A 22831-nucleotide genomic window follows, 5' to 3' on the forward strand; every position below is an offset into this window, starting at 1 on the left:
CTCTGGATTTGGACGTTTATTTAGGTAGAAAAGTGCTTTGAACACGGGGAATAGGATTTATTTCATAGAAGAATATTTCGGGAATTTTTTTTTTTTTTGCATTTTTCAAGGATATACATTCGTACTGATTTTTGCTTCCAAATAAGTTTTAAGGCTGTTTGGTAAAATATATACCGGATACGAGGCTGATGTACAAGGGTCTGTTCTTACAGGGGTCGTAACTACTCGACTTTAAAAAAGTAAAACTCTGAAGAAGCTAAACATGCGTCAGCTGCGCCGGCTGCCCGCACTGGGCGCACGCGGCGGGAGGTGCGGGAGACGCTGCGCCTCGCGGGCCGGGCGGGCCTTCCTGAGCAGCGGCGCGGGCTGTAGGGGCAGCACGGGCAGAGACCAAGGTGCGTGCTCGGGGGCGGGGAGACCGGCCACGACCCGTCCCCGGCGCCCATCCGCAGGGGGCTCCTCCCCCTTCACGCCCGGGATCTGACGATCCGCGCCAGTCACACGTCTCAGTTCCCATCGTGAAGAAGCAGGCCTTCCGGGGGAGTCGGCTGATGGGGGAGATGCAGACTAGACCCGCACGCACCCTGGCGGTGAGGCCTGGAGGTGTGGGGCGGGATTCCGCGCGCTACAAAGGAGTAAAAACCGCGGCTGAGCTCCGTGCGCGTCGCGTGGCCGGGGCCCCTGGAAGGAGGGCCCGCCGGTCCCTCTCGGCTTCGAGGTCCGGGGCGCGGGCCTCGGTCCCGCGCCTGCGGCTGTAGCACCTGCCACCTGGTGAGCGCGGGAGCAGTGATTCTTGGTCCTTCACGCAGGTTATAAAAAACGGGAGTAACAAAAGGTGCGGGAGCCTGCGGGGTCCGGCTCAGAGCCGCGTCTGTGCCTCGGGGATGTAGATCTCGATGCTGTCGGCGCGCTCGCCCACCGAGCTCTGGCGGAAGGACGCGGCGCGCTTGGCCGCCAGCAGCCGCCGCCGGGCCTCCTGGCGCTGCCGGTCGGGCAGGTCCAGCGACTTCTCCCGCGCGATGGGCAGCTTCCCTTTGGGGGGCTTCTTTGGTATAGGCGGGGGCACCTTCCGCTCCTCCTGGAAGAGGTGCGGGAGAGTGGATCAGCGCAGAGCGGGACGTGAGGTCAGTGTGAGGGGCCTGGAGGGGACAGGGGTAGACACAGACCCCTGGCACCTGCTTCCCGTGAGGTGCAGGGCCGTGGGCTGGCTGGGGCGCATTTCCTTGAATTCCCCTGGCCTGTGCGAAGGCCCTGGGCTGCGGGCGCCCGTCCCCCAGGCTCTCCCTGGGCAGGGGACCACAACCTCCCTGCGCACCCCATGACCTCCCGCCAGGGCGCCACCTCACCTTTCTCTCGGGCGACTCCACCACCTTCCAGTCGTTGAGTTTGAGCCGCTGCAGCTCGTCAAACTTGAGGCTGACGTCCTCGATGGACAACTGCAGCATGTCCCAGTAGCCGGCCAGGTCCTGAGACGTGGGCCGCGGCATGGCGCTGGGGTCCTAGGGTCGCACACCGGTGGTCGGGGCGGGTCCAGGGCAGCCGCCTTTGCACACGCATGGCAGAGCTGCTCGCTGCTCCCGTACAAGGTGTTGAGGTGGGATGGGGCGGTTAAACGCACTTGCCCGCGGGTCTGGTGCGCTGGGGGCTCGAGCTGGGTCTGCCCCGGCCCCAGCGGGGCAGACACGGGTAGGGCTCAGGGCCAGCTCCGTGCCTTTCCTGGGTCCCAGCACGGTGCGTGCGCCACCAGGGGGCGGCCGCGCGCTCTGCACCTGCTGCGCCGAGCCCGGGGCAGGGGTGCCTCCTCACGGTTGTGTGCGTGGTGCTCTGATCCCCGCACCTGCTGTGCGCTTTCGTCCTAGGCAGCTGGGGGCTGCTTCCGGGAAGCCGGGTCACTGCCCCCGGGAGCACCAGCAGCTATGCTCTTCCCGGGTGTCTTCTCTCCTCCAAGCCCGACCACATGCTTCCCTTCCCTGCAGCTCTCTCAGTCCCGCAAACCCCCCAGAGTTCAAAAAGGAAAGCCAGAGGAAGTGGCAGACATCCCAGGGCAGTGGGACAGCATCTGCAGGGTGTGGGGTTTACACTGGATGACCCAGGGCTGTTGCCTGGGGCAGCCCAAGGGGCTTCCTTGCACAAGGACCAAGCCTATTGCGGAAGGGGTAGATACCTGGCAGCCTCATGCCCAAGACGCTCACAGAGCACATGCTTGGAGTGCAGTGATTCTCAACTATCCTGACTGAGGTGGACAGAGAACAGAGGACAGCCAGCTGGCCGAGTCCAAACAGGAAACACCAGTGTGAAGGGCAAGGCTGGTGCAAGGCTGTGTGCATGTGTACATGTGTGAGGTTGTGTTTGTGCACATATGTGCCTGAGGCTGTGTGTGCCTGAGGCGGCTTCAGAACTGTGGGGAAATGGCTATGGAGAATTACATGCCTTTACCATGAGGACTGGATGCTGCCTGTCATGTGTGCTTGTGTACATGCAGGTATGGTAGTGTACATTTGAGGACATGTCACACATACCCATGATGAGAAATTACACCTGTTCCAAGGTTTTGGACAAGTGGCAGCTAATTACCTGACTGCGCCAACTAGCTCTGTGTGCTGAGATGGGGAGGGGCTGCTGAGCTCATGATTCCTGGGAGGGAAGACCCCGTGGCGCCCCAATCTCCTCCTGCCTCCACTGCAGTCACCGTGCTCAGGAAGACAGAGCCGCACATGGTGTCTCCTCCACTAGCTCTTCTGCATGGAATCCAGTGGAGGCACCCCAGCCACCTGGAACCCTGGGCTTCCACATACATCTTAACCGTGGCTCTGCCCTGGGGGAACAGAGCTGGGACCTGCCAATTCCAGGAATGGCACTATTTCCTGTTTTACACACACATGTGTTCTGGGGTATGTGCTGTTCCACACACGTGTGTGTACTGGGATGTATGTTCTACACGTATGTGTCCTAGGATGTGTGCTGTCCCATGCATGGGTACAGGGGTACGTGCTGTCCCACACGTATGTGAGCCCTAGGATGTGTGCTGTCCCACACATATGTGTACCCTGGGATGTGTGCTGTTCCACACGTATGTGTACCCTGGGATGTGTGCTGTCCCACACGTATGTGTGCCCTGGGATGTGTGCTGTCCCACACGTGTGTGCCCTGGCATGTGTGCTGCTCCACACGTATGTGTGCCCTGGGATGTGTGCTGTTCCACACGTATGTGAGCCCTGAGATGTGTGCTGTCCCACACGTATGTGTGCCCTGGGATGTGTGCTGTCCCACACGTATGTGTGCCCTGGGATGTGTGCTGTCCCACACGTATGTGTGCCCTGGGATGTGTGCTGTCCCACATGTATGTGAGCCCTGGGATGTGTGCTGCTCCACATGTATGTGTGCCCTGGGATGTGTGCTGTCCCACACGTATGTGTGCCCTGGGATGTGTGCTGTTCCACACGTATGTGTGCCCTAGGATGTGTGCTGCTCCACACGTATGTGTGCCCTGGGATGTATGTTGTCCCACACGTGTGTGCCCTGGGATGTGTGCTGCTCCACACGTATGTGTGCCCTGGGATGTGTGCTGTCCCACATGTATGTGAGCCCTGGGATGTATGTTGTCCCACACGTGTGTGCCCTAGGATGTGTGCTGCTCCACACGTATGTGTGCCCTGGGATGTGTGCTGTCCCACACGTGTGTGTGCCCTGGGATGTGTGCTGTTCCACACGTATGTGTGCCCTAGGATGTGTGCTGTCCCACACGTATGTGAGCCCTGGGATGTATGTTGTCCCACACGTGTGTGTGCCCTGGGATGTGTGCTGTCCCACACGTATGTGTGCCCTGGGATGTGTGCTGTCCCACATGTATGTGAGCCCTGGGATGTATGTTGTCCCACACGTGTGTGTGCCCTAGGATGTGTGCTGCTCCACACGTATGTGTGCCCTGGGATGTGTGCTGTCCCACACGTATGTGTGCCCTGGGATGTGTGCTGCTCCACACGTATGTGTGCCCTGGGATGTGTGCTGTCCCACACGTATGTGAGCCCTGGGATGTATGTTGTCCCACACGTGTATGTGCCCTGGGATGTGTGCTGCTCCACACGTATGTGTGCCCTGGGATGTGTGCTGTCCCACATGTATGTGAGCCCTGGGATGTATGTTTCCCACACGTGTGTGCCCTAGGACGTGTGCTGTCTCACACGTATGTGTGCCCTGGGATGTGTGCTGTCTCACATGTATGTGTGCCCTGGGATGTGTGCTGTCCCACACGTATGTGTGCCCTGGGATGTGTGCTGTCCCACACGTATGTGAGCCCTGGGATGTATGTTGTCCCACACGTGTGTGTGCCCTAGGATGTGTGCTGTCCCACATGTATGTGTGCCCTGGGATGTGTGCTGCTCCACACGTATGTGTGCCCTGGGATGTGTGCTGTTCCACACGTATGTGAGCCCTGGGATGTGTGCTGCTCCACACATATGTGTGCCCTGGGATGTGTGCTGTCCCACACGTATGTGTGCCCTGGGATGTGTGCTGTTCCACACGTGTGTGAGACCTGGGATGTGTGCTGCTCCACACGTATGTGTGCCCTGGGATGTGTGCTGTCCCACATGTATGTGAGCCCTGGGATGTATGTTGTCCCACACGTGTGTGCCCTAGGATGTGTGCTGCTCCACACGTATGTGTGCCCTGGGATGTGTGCTGTTCCACACGTATGTGAGCCCTGAGATGTGTGCTGTCCCACACGTATGTGTGACCTCGGATGTGTGCTGTCCCACACGTATGTGTGCCCTGGGATGTATGTTGTCCCACACGTATGTGTGCCCTGGAATGTGTGCTGTCCCACACGTATGTGTGCCCTGGGATGTGTGCTGTCCCACATGTATGTGAGCCCTGGGATGTGTGCTGCTCCACACGTATGTGTGCCCTGGGATGTGTGCTGTCCCACACGTATGTGTGCCCTGGGATGTGTGCTGTCCCACACGTGTGTGCCCTGGGATGTGTGCTGCTCCACACGTATGTGTGCCCTGGGATGTGTGCTGTTCCACACGTATGTGAGCCCTGAGATGTGTGCTGTCCCACACGTATGTGTGCCCTGGGATGTGTGCTGTCCCACACGTATGTGTGCCCTGGGATGTGTGCTGTCCCACACGTATGTGTGCCCTGGGATGTGTGCTGTCCCACACGTATGTGTGCCCTGGGATGTGTGCTGTCCCACATGTATGTGAGCCCTGGGATGTGTGCTGCTCCACACGTATGTGTGCCCTGGGATGTGTGCTGTCCCACACGTATGTGTGCCCTGGGATGTGTGCTGTCCCACACGTATGTGTGCCCTGGGATGTATGTTGTCCCACACGTATGTGTGCCCTGGAATGTGTGCTGTCCCACACGTATGTGTGCCCTGGGATGTGTGCTGTCCCACACGTGTGTGCCCTGGGATGTGTGCTGCTCCACACGTATGTGTGCCCTGGGATGTGTGCTGTTCCACACGTATGTGAGCCCTGAGATGTGTGCTGTCCCACACGTATGTGTGCCCTGGGATGTGTGCTGTCCCACACGTATGTGTGCCCTGGGATGTGTGCTGTCCCACACGTATGTGTGCCCTGGGATGTGTGCTGTCCCACACGTATGTGTGCCCTGGGATGTGTGCTGTCCCACATGTATGTGAGCCCTGGGATGTGTGCTGCTCCACACGTATGTGTGCCCTGGGATGTGTGCTGTCCCACACGTATGTGTGCCCTGGGATGTGTGCTGTCCCACACGTATGTGAGCCCTGGGATGTGTGCTGCTCCACACGTATGTGTGCCCTGGGATGTGTGCTGTCCCACACGTATGTGAGCCCTGGGATGTGTGCTGCTCCACACGTATGTGAGCCCTGGGATGTATGTTGTCCCACACGTGTGTGCCCTGGGATGTGTGCTGCTCCACACGTATGTGTGCCCTGGGATGTGTGCTGTCCCACATGTATGTGAGCCCTGGGATGTATGTTGTCCCACACGTGTGTGCCCTAGGATGTGTGCTGCTCCACACGTATGTGTGCCCTGGGATGTGTGCTGCTCCACACGTATGTGTGCCCTGGGATGTGTGCTGTTCCACACGTATGTGTGCCCTGGGATGTGTGCTGTTCCACACGTGTGTGAGACCTGGGATGTGTGCTGTCCGACACGTATGTGAGCCCTGGGATGTGTGCTGTCCCACACGTATGTGAGCCCTGGGATGTGTGCTGTCCCACACGTATGTGTGCCCTGGGATGTGTGCTGTCCCACATGTATGTGAGCCCTGGGATGTGTGCTGCTCCACACGTATGTGTGCCCTGGGATGTGTGCTGTCCCACACGTATGTGTGCCCTGGGATGTGTGCTGTTCCACACGTATGTGTGCCCTACGATGTGTGCTGTCCCACACGTATGTGTGCCCTGGGATGTGTGCTGCTCCACACGTATGTGTGCCCTGGGATGTGTGCTGTCCCACACGTATGTGAGCCCTGGGATGTATGTTGTCCCACACGTGTATGTGCCCTGGGATGTGTGCTGCTCCACACGTATGTGTGCCCTGGGATGTGTGCTGTCCCACATGTATGTGAGCCCTGGGATGTATGTTTCCCACACGTGTGTGTGCCCTAGGATGTGTGCTGTCTCACACGTATGTGTGCCCTGGGATGTGTGCTGTCTCACATGTATGTGTGCCCTGGGATGTGTGCTGTCCCACACGTATGTGTGCCCTGGGATGTGTGCTGTCCCACACGTATGTGTGCCCTGGGATGTATGTTGTCCCACACGTGTGTGTGCCCTAGGATGTGTGCTGCTCCACACGTATGTGTGCTCTGGGATGTGTGCTGTCCCACACACGTATGTGTGCCCTGGGATGTGTGCTGTCCCACACGTATGTTTGCCCTGGGATGTGTGCTGTTCCACACGTGTGTGAAACCTGGGATGTGTGCTGTCCCACACGTATGTGAGCCCTGGGATGTGTGCTGTCCCACACGTATGTGTGCCCTGGGATGTGTGCTGCTCCACACGTATGTGTGCCCTGGGATGTGTGCTGTCCCACATGTATGTGAGCCCTGGGATGTGTGGTGCTCCACACGTATGTGTCCTGGGATGTGTGCTGTCCCACACGTATGTGTGATCTGGGATGTGTGCTGCTCCACACGTATGTGAGCCCTGGGATGTATGTTGTCCCACACGTGTGTGTGCCCTGGTAAGTGTGCTGTCCCACACGTATGTGTGCCCTGGGATGTGTGCTGTCCCACATGTATGTGAGCCCTGGGATGTATGTTGTCCCACACGTGTGTGTGCCCTAGGATGTGTGCTGCTCCACACGTATGTGTGCCCTGGGATGTGTGCTGTCCCACACGTATGTGTGCCCTGGGATGTGTGCTGCTCCACACGTATGTGTGCCCTGGGATGTGTGCTGTCCCACACGTATGTGAGCCCTGGGATGTATGTTGTCCCACACGTGTATGTGCCCTGGGATGTGTGCTGCTCCACACGTATGTGTGCCCTGGGATGTGTGCTGTCCCACATGTATGTGAGCCCTGGAATGTGTGCTGCTCCACATGTATGTGTGCCCTGGGATGTGTGCTGTCCCACACGTGTGTGTGCCCTGGGATGTGTGCTGTCCCACACATGTGTGTGCCCTGGGATGTGTGCTGTTCCACACGTATGTGTGCCCTGGGATGTGTGCTGTTCCACACGTATGTGAGCCCTGGGATGTGTGCTGCTCCACACGTATGTGAGCCCTGGGTTGTGTGCTGTCCCACACGTATGTGTGCCCTGGGATGTGTGCTGTTCCACACGTGTGTGAGACCTGGGATGTGTGCTGTCCCACACATATGTGAGCCCTGGGATGTGTGCTGTCCCACACGTATGTGTGCCCTGGGATGTGTGCCTTCCCACACGTATGTGTGCCCTGGGATGTGTGCTGTCCCACACGTATGTGTGCCCTGGGATGTGTGCTGTCCCACATGTATGTGAGCCCTGGGATGTGTGCTGCTCCACACGTATGTGAGCCCTGGGATGTATGTTGTCCCACACGTATGTGTGCCCTGGGATGTGTGCTGTCCCACACGTATGTGTGCCCTGGGATGTGTGCTGTCCCACATGTATGTGAGCCCTGGGATGTATGTTGTTCCACACGTGTGTGTGCCCTAGGATGTGTGCTGCTCCACACGTATGTGTGCCCTGGGATGTGTGCTGTCCCACACGTATGTGTGCCCTGGGATGTGTGCTGCTCCACACGTATGTGTGCCCTGGGATGTGTGCTGTCCCACACGTATGTGAGCCCTGGGTTGTATGTTGTCCCACACGTGTATGTGCCCTGGGATGTGTGCTGCTCCACACGTATGTGTGCCCTGGGATGTGTGCTGTCCCACATGTATGTGAGCCCTGGGATGTATGTTTCCCACACGTGTGAGTGCCCTAGGATGTGTGCTGTCTCACACGTATGTGTGCCCTGGGATGTGTGCTGTCCCACATGTATGTGAGCCCTGGGATGTGTGCTGCTCCACACGTATGTGTGCCCTGGGATGTGTGCTGCTCCACACGTATGTGTGCCCTGGGATGTGTGCTGCTCCACACGTATGTGTGCCCTAGGATGTGTGCTGCTCCACACGTATGTGTGCCCTGGGATGTGTCCTGTCCCACATGTATGTGAGCCCTGGGATGTGTGCTGCTCCACACGTATGTGTGCCCTGGGATGTGTGCTGTCCCACACGTATGTGTGCCCTGGGATGTGTGCTGTTCCACACGTATGTGTGCCCTAGGATGTGTGCTGCTCCACACGTATGTGAGCCCTGGGATGTATGTTGTCCCACACGTATGTGTGCCCTGGGATGTGTGCTGTTCCACACGTATGTGTGCCCTGGGATGTGTGCTGTCCCACATGTATGTGTGCCCTGGGATGTGTGCTGTCCCACACGTGTGTGTGCCCTAGGATGAGTGCTGCTCCACACGTATGTGTGCCCTGGGATGTGTGCTGTCCCACACATGTGTGTGCCCTGGGATGTGTGCTGTCCCACACGTATGTGTGCCCTGGGATGTGTGCAGTTCCACACGTGTGTGAGACCTGGGATGTGTGTTGTCCCACACGTGTGTGTGCCCTGGGATGTGTGCTGTCCCACACGTATGTGTGCCCTGGGATGTGTGCTGCTCCACACGTATGTGTGCCCTGGGATGTGTGCTGTCCCACATGTATGTGAGCCCTGGGATGTGTGCTGCTCCACACGTATGTGTGCCCTGGGATGTGTGCTGTCCCACACGTATGTGTGCCCTGGGATGTGTGCTGTTCCACACGTATGTGTGCCCTAGGATGTGTGCTGCTCCACACGTATGTGAGCCCTGGGATGTATGTTGTCCCACACGTGTGTGTGCCCTGGGATGTGTGCTGTCGCACATGTATGTGTGCCCTGGGATGTGTGCTGTCCCACATGTATGTGAGCCCTGGGATGTATGTTGTCCCACACGTGTGTGTGCCCTAGGATGTGTGCTGCTCCACACGTATGTGTGCCCTGGGATGTGTGCTGCTCCACACGTATGTGAGCCCTGGGATGTATGTTGTCCCACACGTGTGTGCCCTGGGATGTGTGCTGCTCCACACGTATGTGTGCCCTGGGATGTGTGCTGTCCCACATGTATGTGAGCCCTGGGATGTATGTTGTCCCACACGTGTGTGCCCTAGGATGTGTGCTGCTCCACACGTATGTGTGCCCTGGGATGTGTGCTGCTCCACACGTATGTGTGCCCTGGGATGTGTGCTGTTCCACACGTATGTGTGCCCTGGGATGTGTGCTGTTCCACACGTGTGTGAGACCTGGGATGTGTGCTGTCCGACACGTATGTGAGCCCTGGGATGTGTGCTGTCCCACACGTATGTGAGCCCTGGGATGTGTGCTGTCCCACACGTATGTGTGCCCTGGGATGTGTGCTGTCCCACATGTATGTGAGCCCTGGGATGTGTGCTGCTCCACACGTATGTGTGCCCTGGGATGTGTGCTGTCCCACACGTATGTGTGCCCTGGGATGTGTGCTGTTCCACACGTATGTGTGCCCTACGATGTGTGCTGTCCCACACGTATGTGTGCCCTGGGATGTGTGCTGCTCCACACGTATGTGTGCCCTGGGATGTGTGCTGTCCCACACGTATGTGAGCCCTGGGATGTATGTTGTCCCACACGTGTATGTGCCCTGGGATGTGTGCTGCTCCACACGTATGTGTGCCCTGGGATGTGTGCTGTCCCACATGTATGTGAGCCCTGGGATGTATGTTTCCCACACGTGTGTGTGCCCTAGGATGTGTGCTGTCTCACACGTATGTGTGCCCTGGGATGTGTGCTGTCTCACATGTATGTGTGCCCTGGGATGTGTGCTGTCCCACACGTATGTGTGCCCTGGGATGTGTGCTGTCCCACACGTATGTGTGCCCTGGGATGTATGTTGTCCCACACGTGTGTGTGCCCTAGGATGTGTGCTGCTCCACACGTATGTGTGCTCTGGGATGTGTGCTGTCCCACACACGTATGTGTGCCCTGGGATGTGTGCTGTCCCACATGTATGTGAGCCCTGGGATGTATGTTGTCCCACACGTGTGTGTGCCCTGGGATGTGTGCTGCTCCACACGTATGTGTGCCCTGGGATGTGTGCTGCTCCACACGTGTGTGAGCCCTGGGATGTGTGCTGTCCCACACGTATGTGAGCCCTGGGATGTGTGCTGTCCCACACATGTGTGTGCCCTGGGATGTGTGCTGTCCCACATGTATGTGTGCCCTGGGATGTGTGCTGCTCCACACGTGTGTGAGCCCTGGGATGTGTGCTGTCCCACACGTATGTGAGCCCTGGGATGTGTGCTGTCCCACACGTATGTGTGCCCTGGGATGTGTGCTGCTCCACACGTATGTGTGCCCTGGGATGTGTGCTGTCCCACACGTGTGTGAGCCCTGGGATGTGTGCTGTCCCACACGTATGTGAGCCCTGGGATGTGTGCTGTCCCACACGTATGTGTGCCCTGGGATGTGTGCTGCTCCACACGTATGTGTGCCCTGGGATGTGTGCTGTCCCAGATGTATGTGAGCCCTGGGATGTATGTTGTCCCACACGTGTGTGTGCCCTAGGATGTGTGCTGCTCCACACGTATGTCAGCCCTGGGATGTATGTTGTCCCACACGTGTGTGTGCCCTGGGATGTGTGCTGCTCCACACGTATGTGTGCCCTGGGATGTGTGCTGTCCCACATGTATGTGAGCCCTGGGATGTATGTTGTCCCACACGTGTGTGTGCCCTGGGATGTGTGCTGTCCCACACGTATGTGTGCCCTGGGATGTGTGCTGCTCCACACGTATGTGAGCCCTGGGATGTATGTTGTCCCACACGTGTGTGTGCCCTGGGATGTGTGCTGCTCCACACGTATGTGTGCCCTGGGATGTGTGCTGTCTCACATGTATGTGTGCCCTGGGATGTGTGCTGTCCCACACGTATGTGTGCCCTGGGATGTGTGCTGTCCCACACGTATGTGAGCCCTGGGATGTATGTTGTCCCACACGTGTGTGTGCCCTGGGATGTGTGCTGCTCCACACGTATGTGTGCCCTGGGATGTGTGCTGCTCCACACGTATGTGTGCCCTGGGATGTGTGCTGCTCCACACGTATGTGTGCCCTGGGATGTGTGCTGTCCCACATGTATGTGAGCCCTGGGATGTGTGCTGCTCCACACGTATGTGTGCCCTGGGATGTGTGCTGTCCCACACGTATGTGTGATCTGGGATGTGTGCTGTTCCACACGTATGTGTGCCCTAGGATGTGTGCTGCTCCACACGTATGTGAGCCCTGGGATGTATGTTGTCCCACACGTGTGTGTGCCCTGGGAAGTGTGCTGTCCCACACGTATGTGTGCCCTGGGATGTGTGCTGTCCCACATGTATGTGAGCCCTGGGATGTATGTTTCCCACACGTGTGTGTGCCCTAGGATGTGTGCTGTCTCACAGTATGTGTGCCCTGGGATGTGTGCTGTCCCACATGTATGTGAGCCCTGGGATGTGTGCTGCTCCACATGTATGTGTGCCCTGGGATGTGTGCTGTCCCACACGTGTGTGTGCCCTGGGATGTGTGCTGTCCCACACATGTGTGTGCCCTGGGATGTGTGCTGCTCCACACGTATGTGTGCCCTGGGATGTGTGCTGTTCCACACGTATGTGAGCCCTGGGATGTGTGCTGCTCCACACGTATGTGTGCCCTGGGATGTGTGCTGTCCCACACGTATGTGTGCCCTGGGATGTGTGCTGTTCCACACGTGTGTGAGACCTGGGATGTGTGCTGTCCCACACGTATGTGAGCCCTGGGATGTGTGCTGTCCCACACGTATGTGTGCCCTGGGATGTGTGCTGTCCCACACGTATGTGTGCCCTGGGATGTGTGCTGTCCCACACGTATGTGAGCCCTGGGATGTGTGCTGCTCCAAACGTATGTGAGCCCTGGGATGTATGTTGTCCCACACGTGTGTGTGCCCTGGGATGTGTGCTGTCCCACATGTATGTGAGCCCTGGGATGTGTGGTGCTCCACATGTATGTGTGCCCTGGGATGTGTGCTGTCCCACACGTGTGTGTGCCCTAGGATGTGTGCTGTCTCACACGTATGTGTGCCCTGGGATGTGTGCTGTCCCACATGTATGTGAGCCCTGGGATGTGTGCTGCTCCACACGTATGTGTGCCCTGGGATGTGTGCTGTCCCACACGTATGTGTGCCCTGGATGTGTGCTGTTCCACACGTATGTGTGCCCTAGGATGTGTGCTGCTCCACACGTATGTGTGCCCTGGGATGTGTGCTGTCCCACATGTATGTGAGCCCTGGGATGTGTGCTGCTCCACACGTATGTGTGCCCTGGGATGTGTGCTGTCCCACACGTATGTGTGCCCTGGGATGTGTGCTGTTCCACACGTATGTGTGCCCTAGGATGTGTGCTGCTCCACATGTATGTGAGCCCTGGGATGTATGTTGTCCCACACGTGTGTGCCCTGGGATGTGTGCTGTCCCACACGTATGTGTGCCCTGGGATGTGTGCTGTCCCACATGTATGTGAGCCCTGGGATGTATGTTGTCCCACACGTGTGTGTGCCCTAGGATGTGTGCTGCTCCACACGTATGTGTGCCCTGGGATGTGTGCTGTCCCACATGTATGTGTGCCCTGGGATGTGTGCTGCTCCACACGTATGTGTGCCCTGGGATGTGTGCTTCTCACACGTATGTGAGCCCTGGGATGTATGTTGTCCCACACGTGTATGTGCCCTGGATGTGTGCTGCTCCACACGTATGTGTGCCCTGGGATGTGTGCTGTCCCACATGTATGTGTGCCCTGGGATGTATGTTTCCCACACGTGTGTGTGCCCTAGGATGTGTGCTGTCTCACACGTATGTGTGCCCTGGGATGTGTGCTGTCTCACATGTATGTGTGCCCTGGGATGTGTGCTGTCCCACACGTATGTGTGCCCTGGGATGTGTGCTGTCCCACACGTATGTGAGCCCTGGGATGTATGTTGTCCCACACGTGTGTGTGCCCTAGGATGTGTGCTGCTCCACATGTATGTGTGCCCTGGGATTGTGCTGTCCCACACATGTGTGTGCCCAGGGATGTGTGCTGTCCCACACGTATGTGTGCCCTGGGATGTGTGCTCTTCCACACGTGTGTGAGACCTGGGATGTGTGCTGTCCCACACGTATGTGAGCCCTGGGATGTGTGCTGTCCCACACGTATGTGTGCCCTGGGATGTGTGCTGCTCCACACATATGTGTGCCCTGGGATGTGTGCTGTCCCACATGTATGTGAGCCCTGGGATGTGTGCTGTTCCACACGTATGTGTGCCCTAGGATGTGTGCTGCTCCACACGTATGTGAGCCCTGGGATGTATGTTGTCCCACACGTGTGTGTGCCCTGGGATGTGTGCTGTCCCACACGTATGTGTGCCCTGGGATGTGTGCTGCTCCCACATGTATGTGAGCTCTGGGATGTATGTTGTCCCACACGTGTGTGCCCTAGGATGTGTGGTGCTCCACACGTATGTGTGCCCTGGGATGTGTGCTGTCCCACACGTATGTGTGCCCTGGGATGTGTGCTGCTCCACACGTATGTGTGCCCTGGGATGTGTGCTGTCCCACACGTATGTGAGCCCTGGGATGTATGTTGTCCCACACGTGTATGTGCCCTGGGATGTGTGCTGCTCCACACGTATGTGTGCCCTGGGATGTGTGCTGTCCCACATGTATGTGAGCCCTGGGATGTATGTTTCCCACACGTGTGTGTGCCCTAGGATGTGTGCTGTCTCACACGTATGTGTGCCCTGGGATGTGTGCTGTCTCACATGTATGTGTGCCCTGGGATGTGTGCTGTCCCACACGTATGTGTGCCCTGGGATGTGTGCTGTCCCACACCATGTGAGCCCTGGGATGTATGTTGTCCCACACGTGTGTGTGCCCTAGGATGTGTGCTGTCCCACATGTATGTGTGCCCTGGGATGTGTGCTGCTCCACACGTATGTGTGCCCTGGGATGTGTGCTGTCCCATATGTATGTGAGCCCTGGGATGTGTGCTGCTCCACATGTATGTGTGCCCTGGGATGTGTGCTGTCCCACACGTATGTGTGCCCTGGGATGTGTGCTGCTCCACACATATGTGCCCTGGGATGTGCTCTGTTATATGCACCCAGCCCTGGTCGCTGTCTTGGACAGGCTGGCACAGTGAGGTTGGGCAGTGGGCTGGTGGTCAGCAAGCTAATGGGGCACTTACCATGTTCTGCTGGCACAACCAATAGAACTGCTGGAACTTCTGGGACATGAGGAGCTGGGCACTCCCCACAGCGCTCCGAATCTTACCGAGAACTGTGAAGAAACAGACAGACAGGTTAGGGCCAGGAGCAGACGCAGAGAGGAGCTTTCCCTGAGCAGATGAGGCTGACATGACGGTCAACTCGGCCGGCATGGCCATAATCAGAGGCAACCAGCACCAGCCCAGGGCAGCCCTTGCTGGGTCGTCCTGCTGGAGAAAGCTCAGGTTGCAGGGTGGCCTCTGCTGCCGTCTCCTGTGAGTGCTAGGAGCCAAGAAGGCCACAAGAACGGAAGCTATGGTCAGCCTCAGTATGGCCCGGGTTCTGTCATGTGTCCGTGGTGTTTTGAGATGCCTGTTATTCCATTTCCAGGAAGGCACATGGGGTTGAGCTGCGTAGGCCTTGGAGCACAATGGGGTCCCCTGTGTGGGGGTTCATGTGGTGCTCTGGAAACCGAGTAGGGGCTTGGATCTCAGCTGGTTGTTGGCAGGTCATCCTCCGCAAAGCTGCCCTGGCCATGCCTGACCATGCCAGGCTTGTTGTGACATTTACGTTTTCTTTAAAAAGTTTCATTTATTTATTTGAAATGCACAGTTGCAGAAAGAGAGAGAAAGATCTTCCATCTACTGGTTCACTTCCAAAATGGCTGTAGTGGCTAGAGCTGAACTGATCTGAAGCTAGGAGTCAGGAGCTTCTTCTGGGTCCCAGGCAGATGCAAGGTCTCAAGGCTTTGGGTCTTTCTCAACTGCTTTCCAAGACCACAGACAGGAAGCTGGGTGGGAAGTGGAGTAGCTGGTACATGAACCTGTGCCAATTTGGGATTCCAGTGCCACAGGACAGAGGATTAGCATGCTGTGCCCCTGTACCGACCCAGGCATGTGTTTCTAAGTGAGCAGATCATGGGTTGCTAAGAAGTTCATTTACTCAGGAGTCTTGAATCTTGGCTAATGGGATAGTAAATTCAGAGAGGAGCCCTATGTTTCAGTTGTATCCTTGGGACAGATTTAATATGCCAAGGTAGTTGGGACCAGCTCTGGCCTTAGACTGGACATGGGAGGCTGTACAAGGATGCAGGGGAGTGGGAGCACCTACCCATGCACTGTCCTCTTACAGTTGACAGGCCTGGTCCACCTGCCACTGGCAGCACTCGGGGAGGGTGGGAGGGCGTCTCTGCTGGCCATCTCTTGCTGCTGGCCCAGGTACCCCTCCATTGGGCCCATGGCTTTGCTCTGGGCTCTGCTGGGCAGGAGTGACCATGTACAGGTGTCCAGGTGAGCCCAGTCTCTGGGGTTCCCACCAGCTCCCCTGGGCTGAGAGACCTAGGGGCAGAGCTGGTTGGGGAGCCTCGGGCACCCCAATCCTCTCCTCACCTGGCTATGTGACCTGTGTACCTGCCCTCAGCCCAGCCGGTGCTGCTGGTGGGGAGAAAGATGTTGGTTCTGGACGCAAAGGTCAGGAAGGGCCTGGCACACATAAGATGACCACCTGAGAAGCCCAACCCCTTTCATGTGTGATCACCATGTGGTGACGTCCAAGAGTCATGTTCATTACCTCCAGGTCTGGACTTACACACTGGCGTCCTCGGAAGTGATGCCAAGGTTCTGGGGGTCAAGACAACTGCCATTGGATCCCACGGGTATGTGATGGCCCTGCCAGGGACTTGCTGTGGTCATGCTGCTTCCTGGGCCACACATGACTGACGGATATGTTGAGGGCTGAGCAAGAAGGTCACCAAGCAGGAGTTCAAACTCTGCCACAGCCTCCCGTCAGCCGTGCATGGTCAGCATGGTGAGCACGACGGTAGGGTCAGGTGTCCCAGGGCGGGACTGAGCAGGGGACCAACGTGCTGCACGTGGGTGGCAAGCCCAGTGGGAGGGCCCTGACAGAGTTGTGACTGCATGGCGTCAGTTGGCTGCTTCTTCCACCTGCTCCTCTTCTCAGCTCAGTGCAGGTGGTTAGGGCATCCCCATGGCCAGTGGCACCCATGAGGTCAGCCCTCATTTCACAAGTGGCTTGCCTGATTTTCACTTTCACACACTGCACAATAGGACGCTGACCCAGCACGATGGTCCTCAGGCTCCAAAGAGAATCCATGGACTTTGCAGCGATTGATGTGGTTACCAGACCGTTCATAGCCACTCTGGAGTCCACAGCAAACCTGCTGTGGGCAGATCCTGTCTCCTAGAAGCCCCCCAGTTCAGACATCTCAGGCTCCAAGCTTCCTGCCTGAGCTCATGTTTGTGCATTTGTTTCCCTTGGCTATGAGTGCAGAAAACCCCCTCACTGGCCGTGTCCTGCATGCCACATGGCCACACAGTTCAGCCATGTCCAGCCCCACTGCTCCACCCCACTGTCCACCAGCTGTTCTGCCCAGAAGTTTCTCATTTCTCTGTCCAGTGCTCTGTCAGCTCATGGAAGTCCTGATCCAGGTGCATATCCAGGCGGGTCTCAGTCTGGCCAATGTGGTGCTTGGTTCCCTGTGCCAATGTGGGGCCATCTGGGCTGCCCTGCCCTGCTCCTCCCGAAGGGATTGTCCACATGGTGATGCCCAAACCAGATGGGGCTTCGGGGGCCAGTGCCACAGCCCTGCCCCTCAGAAGTGGGTCCCCTTAGGGGCCAAGGCAGCTAACTTGTGGGGGTTTCCGTTGGCATGTTCTTGTTCCAGAAAATACGCCATTTGGGTTCATGCTCTGTGTCTTCCCACTTGTTTTCACTGACTCGGAAGGTCCAAATGCGCCAGACCAGTTATGGCTTACAAACGCCTGGACGTGGTGACTCACATATGTGAACCAGGGCCTGCATGCATGTTCTCAGACACAAACCAATGTTGAGCCGGGCACTTGCTTTTAGTAACCATGACAACTGAATGCTGCAAGCTTTTTCAATTAACTCAGGAAATTGTGGCCAAAAAACTGAGAGTTTGGGCAAAAACTATTTCATGGAATTGGATTAGGAGCATTCAGAACTTGGAATTTTGTTTTAACAAGCATGTCCTTTAATCTTTATTTTGAAAAGTGCTCTAACACCTAACCCTGAATCTGTTCCTAGAGCCCAATCTATTACTAGAGCCCAAAGCTGACTAGCTAGGAACGATCCCAAATATCAACTCAACAGAGCAGGCGGCAATGTCTGTCACATAGTTGTCCATGCCGTCAAGGACAGCCCTGCCTCCCTCGTCTGCTTTTGGGACTCACTAACATCAAGACCCACTTAGGAGAGAATCAAGATGGTGGAATAGGGTAAGGACACGTTTAAACAGACAGAAATATTAGCCAGTGTGAAGAAGAGAGTGCATATTTCAGGAAATAGGAAAGGACAGAACAACAGCAGAGGGGTACCTGGAAACTGACAGACACAGGAAAGCAGCAAAAGCAATGGAGTGGTGTAGCAGTGACCAATACTCCAGCGGCATTCAGCGAACAGTGATCTGAATTCGACCGCAGCCAGTAACCAGGTGGGAAGGGACGTTACTCAGGAGCTCCGAAGGTGAAAACAAAGAACTGCCCGTCCTGCTGGTCTGTTTGATTTGACCAGGAGCAGAGACAGAGCAGCAAGTCCCAGACAGGCAGTGCGGGAACAAGGTCGATTTCACAGCCCAGCCCGAATCCTAGAGCTGAATTAGGTGCCATTTTGTTTAGGGGGCAAGGGATAGGGCTAGGGTGCAGGAATGTGCATATACTGAGCTGGGAGTGATCTCATTTCTGTCTCAGTGAACTGCAACAACGTGGCATGCAACAGGTTCCACCCAAGACAGGTCTGAGTAGCCCGCAGACCTGACGGCCAGCAGATCAAGAACTCTAGTAGTGGCACATCAGGCGCCATTTCTTACAGTGTGGAAAAGACTGCAGGGGGGTGTGTGGGGGGCAACAGTGAGCTGTGCATGCGCTGAGCTGGGGTAAACTCACCAAGATCATTGCATTGCACTGGTCCCACAGAAAAATAATACCAACTATGGCATCGTATGGGTCAAAATAGGTCCATGTGGCCCTCAGACCTAACAGCCAACAGGTTCTGACAAGATCAGCACCACCAACAACATAGCTATATAGGATGCCTGGTGTCTCCCTAATCCTGACACCTGCTCCAACCAGAAGTGGGAAAAAGGCTGTACAGACAACGGTGCAGCCTCAGCACGGTGTCACAGGAGGTGGAGACTGGTGAGCCAGGAGCTGGGGCTACAGAGACCATGGTGGAAATCTAACATAAGAACCCAGACCTGGAACTCTCTGGAGCGAGTGGCACAAGTGACTGCAAGCAAAAAGCTGTGTACCAACTGCAATAAGGAAACTCGACCTGTAGACCTGTGGGTGACACAGCTTAGAAACCTGCCCCAAGGAGAAGAATCTGATAAGTAGAAGCACAATGACCAAGAACAAAAGAAGAGACAAAGGCACAGTAACTATTAGTGAAGACTCCCCTGCAAAGGAGCAAAATGTTTTGCCAACCTCAGGGTTAACTGAGGAAGACATCAAGAAATGGGGCACACAGAATTCAAAATACTTGTTATAAAACTTCTTGTCAACAATGAGAAGCATGTAAAGCAGGCATTCAAGGAATCTAAGGAATATGTCACACTGGAAATGAATCAAATGAAAGCTGATATATTAGAAATGAAGAACACAGTGGAGCAAACTAAAAGTACAGTGGGGAGTCTCCAAAATAGAATGAAGGAGGCAGAAGAACTTCAAAATTAGAAGATATTTCCTGTCACCAGGGGAAAAGCAAACAAAAAGCTGGAAGCAGACCTGGATCAGGCAAAAAAAATATTTAAGAATTGAAAGACACTGTTAAAAGGCCAAACATAAGAATTATGGGAGTCCCAGAAGGTGCAGAAAAAAAAGCTGGATTTACAAATGTATTTAATGAAATAAGAGGGGAAAATTTCCCTAATCTAGAGAAAGAATTGGGGAAACAAGATCCAGAAGGGGCACAGAACTCCCAGCAGGCTTGACCAAAAGCGATCTTTACCACAACACATGATCATCAAGCTCTCTTCAGTCGAACATAAGGAAAAGAGCCTTAAACGTGCACGTGAAAAAAATCAACTGACATATAAAGGAATGCCAATTAACCTCACAGGAGATCTCTCACAGGAAACTCTACAGGCAAGAAGAGAATGGAGTGACATATTCCAGATTCTAAAAGCAAAAAATTGTCGGCCCAGGATAATGTGCCCAGTAAAAGTTTACTTTGCCTTTGAAAATGAAATAAAATTTTTCCACAGTAAAGAAAAGTTAAACCTTCTTCCAAACCTGCCTTACAAATGATACTTAAAGATGTTCTCTTGACAGAGAAAAGGAGCAGTGCCCACCAACACCAAAGGCAAATGTGGAGAACATCCCAGTAAAATAACAACAGAAGACTAAATCAATGAACAACCCATTGCTAAAATGACAGAATCAAATTACCACCTATTTGTATCAACCCTGAATGTCATTAAACTCATCAATCAAACATCATAGATTAGTAAGCTGGATTAAAAAACAAAACTCATCTATTTGTTGCCTACAGGAGATACATTTCACCAACAAATGTCAGTGAAAACTGTATCTCATGGATTTTGATTTTTTTTGTTAGTTTCATCTCTTCAAAACACTTTCTTCTGATTAAATTCTTCAATGATTCATAGATCATACAGTAGCATCATTTTCTTCAAGAAGGATCTTGGTTTTCTTTTTCATTTCTTCAGCAACACATTAGTCATTCAGTAGCATGTTATTTAACTTCATGTTGCTAATTTTTTTCTTCCTGCTATTTATTTTGTTTTGTGGCTTTTCATTTAAGGAGATGTATAGTAACTGTGTAATGGAGACTATCATATTTAGCAGCATGTTATTTAACTTCATGGCATTGTAAATTTCTATTTTTCTTCATATTGTTAATTTTGTATTGTGGCTTTTCATCTAAGGGATGTATAGTAACTGTGTAATTGAGATTATCATATCCAGATGTGATGATACAATGCAGTATGCATCTCTACTTCCAGACAAAAATGGACTCCCAATTTTTTTCCAATGTTTACTAAATCTTGACAATAGGATGCTGGACTCTGCCTGTGTCCATGCCTGCAATGATGGACATATGACCATGTATGAAGAACTAAACTATAGTAATGATATAGGGGAACTCAGTGTGGGCAGAGGGAATTGGAGAGGGGATAAGGGAAATCCCAGGGTCTATGGAACTGTATCATAAAATAATAATAATAACAAGAAGTAAAAAAAAAGAAAAAGAAATAAAAAATTGTTCATTTGAATAGGTTTTTTCCTTTTCTAGTTATTAAGGCAATCCATGTTGTAGAAATTACTGAGAGTCAAGTATTGATTCACCTCATTCTTTATGCTTTCTTTATACATATGATACATTTTAAACTAATACATATGCACATATGAACATGTATGTATGTATATGAATTCACATGAATATGTGTGTATAAAACTAATATAGTTACATATACTTGTGTATATATATATATACACTTAAGGTACACCAATGATTTTTACGTCAGCTGGACTTTACAGGCATTTTCATGCCATTGAGTATTTTATTTCCAACATTCACTTCCATGAATTTGGTATGAACAGATAGCATTTAAATGCATATTTGTTCGCATCTCTATTTCTTTTGACTACATTTCTGGAAATGCAACTTTTTCAGTTCTTGTTAGTATTTTAAAATGTTAGGTACATATGTAATACTTGCTTTTTAAAAAAATAAACGTTAGCTCTTCTTAGCAATATGACATTATTTTTATTAAAATTTATTAGTTGTTGGGAAATATGGGAGATGATTTAAGAATTTATTGTTTTGATATTGTATCTGATTATTAATGAAGGTAAAATTAGCTATTGACAAGAATTTATTTATTCTGGGCTGTCTACATAATTCCTTTGTTTCATTTTTCTCTTGCTGTTTAAGGTAGTTGTCAGTGATTTGAAGGGAATACAGTAGTTTGATTTGTTAATTAATATTGTAATAAGAAAAATAAAAGTCTCACATTAAAAAAAAAAAAGACCCGCTTAGCCACTGACTGGCTGGGCAGTGCTCGTGCTGCCCCTAGCCCTGGCCATGAGGAGCGCCGGAGTTCCAGGGACCTGGGTGTGTGAGGTTCCTGTCCCACTGTGCCACTCTGGTAGGCAACATCCCAGACAACCAGGACCCCAATGAAGCTCTGGGTTTCCGCCTTGCCAGCCCCAGCCATTGTGGCCATCAGGGCAGGGAGCCAGCAGATGAAAGATCTACTCCCACTCCTGCCCTCTGACGCTGCCTTTGAAATAAATAAGAGCAAGCTTGCGTGCAAAATGGAAATCCTTTCCCATCATGCATTTGAGGGTCCCAGCACACACCACACGTGATCCTTTACTTAGGGAAGCTGAAACCTCTGATGTTCATATCTACACGCTAAGGCCATGGAGATGCTGTGCATGCCAAGGCCACGTTCACACTTACACGCTAAGGCCACAGAAATGCTGTGCACTCCAAGGCCATGTTCGTACCCACACGCTAAGGCCATGGAGATGCTGTGCATGCCAAGGCCATGTCCACACCTACACGCTAAGGCCATGGAGATGCTGTACCATGGTGTCAGTGATGTGGACCATGTAGGTTCACGACAGTGTTCTGTCATGTCCCCCTCAGGTTCACCTCTAATGCCTGGTGACCATGGGAGAATCTGCCATCTAGGCAGCATCTCTGGGTCCCAAGTGAGAACCACAGCAGAATGGGGTCAGAATGAAGTGTGACATCAGTATGCGCAGAGATGGGGGACAAGGCAGCGCGTGAGGACATGGGAGACACAGCCCCAGAGGGACCAGGCTCTGCTGCCGTGGGCTCCGGGGTTCAAGGAACAACCTTGCCAGGCCTGAGCCATGTCACCGTGAGAGGAGCCCTCCCCTCCCGAGGTTCCCAGACTAGAGAGGTGTCTCCCCAGCAAAGGCAGAACGAGTAGGGCCCCTGCCGGGGACCGGAAGGGTCGACCTTTCCTCGCTGAGGGGCAGAGAACTGTGTGAGCCAGTGGGGTCCAGCCAGGTACAGGTGCGCCTCAGGGC

The 22831-nt window shown here is 54.0% G+C and overlaps 1 protein-coding gene across 5 annotated transcripts in view; it reads right to left on the reverse strand.

Annotated features, from left to right (window-relative positions):
- Positions 1 to 565: 565 nt before the first annotated feature.
- The window catches only part of DLGAP2 (DLG associated protein 2), a 145426-nt gene continuing 123160 nt past the window's right edge, over positions 566 to 22831 (reverse strand). For all 5 annotated transcript variants that reach the window (XM_058659844.1, XM_058659845.1, XM_058659843.1 and 2 more), the window contains 3 exons: positions 14747 to 14838; positions 1347 to 1499; positions 566 to 1078 (listed from right to left, as the gene is read on the reverse strand). In XM_058659844.1, the coding sequence (XP_058515827.1) occupies positions 860 to 1078; positions 1347 to 1499; positions 14747 to 14838 (464 nt within the window). In that variant the 3' untranslated portion in view covers positions 566 to 859. The remainder of the gene's footprint in view (positions 1079 to 1346; positions 1500 to 14746; positions 14839 to 22831) is intronic.

The sequence above is a fragment of the Ochotona princeps genome, unplaced genomic scaffold (genome assembly GCF_030435755.1).
Source record: "Ochotona princeps isolate mOchPri1 unplaced genomic scaffold, mOchPri1.hap1 HAP1_SCAFFOLD_116, whole genome shotgun sequence".
Taxonomy (NCBI): Eukaryota; Metazoa; Chordata; class Mammalia; order Lagomorpha; family Ochotonidae; genus Ochotona; species Ochotona princeps.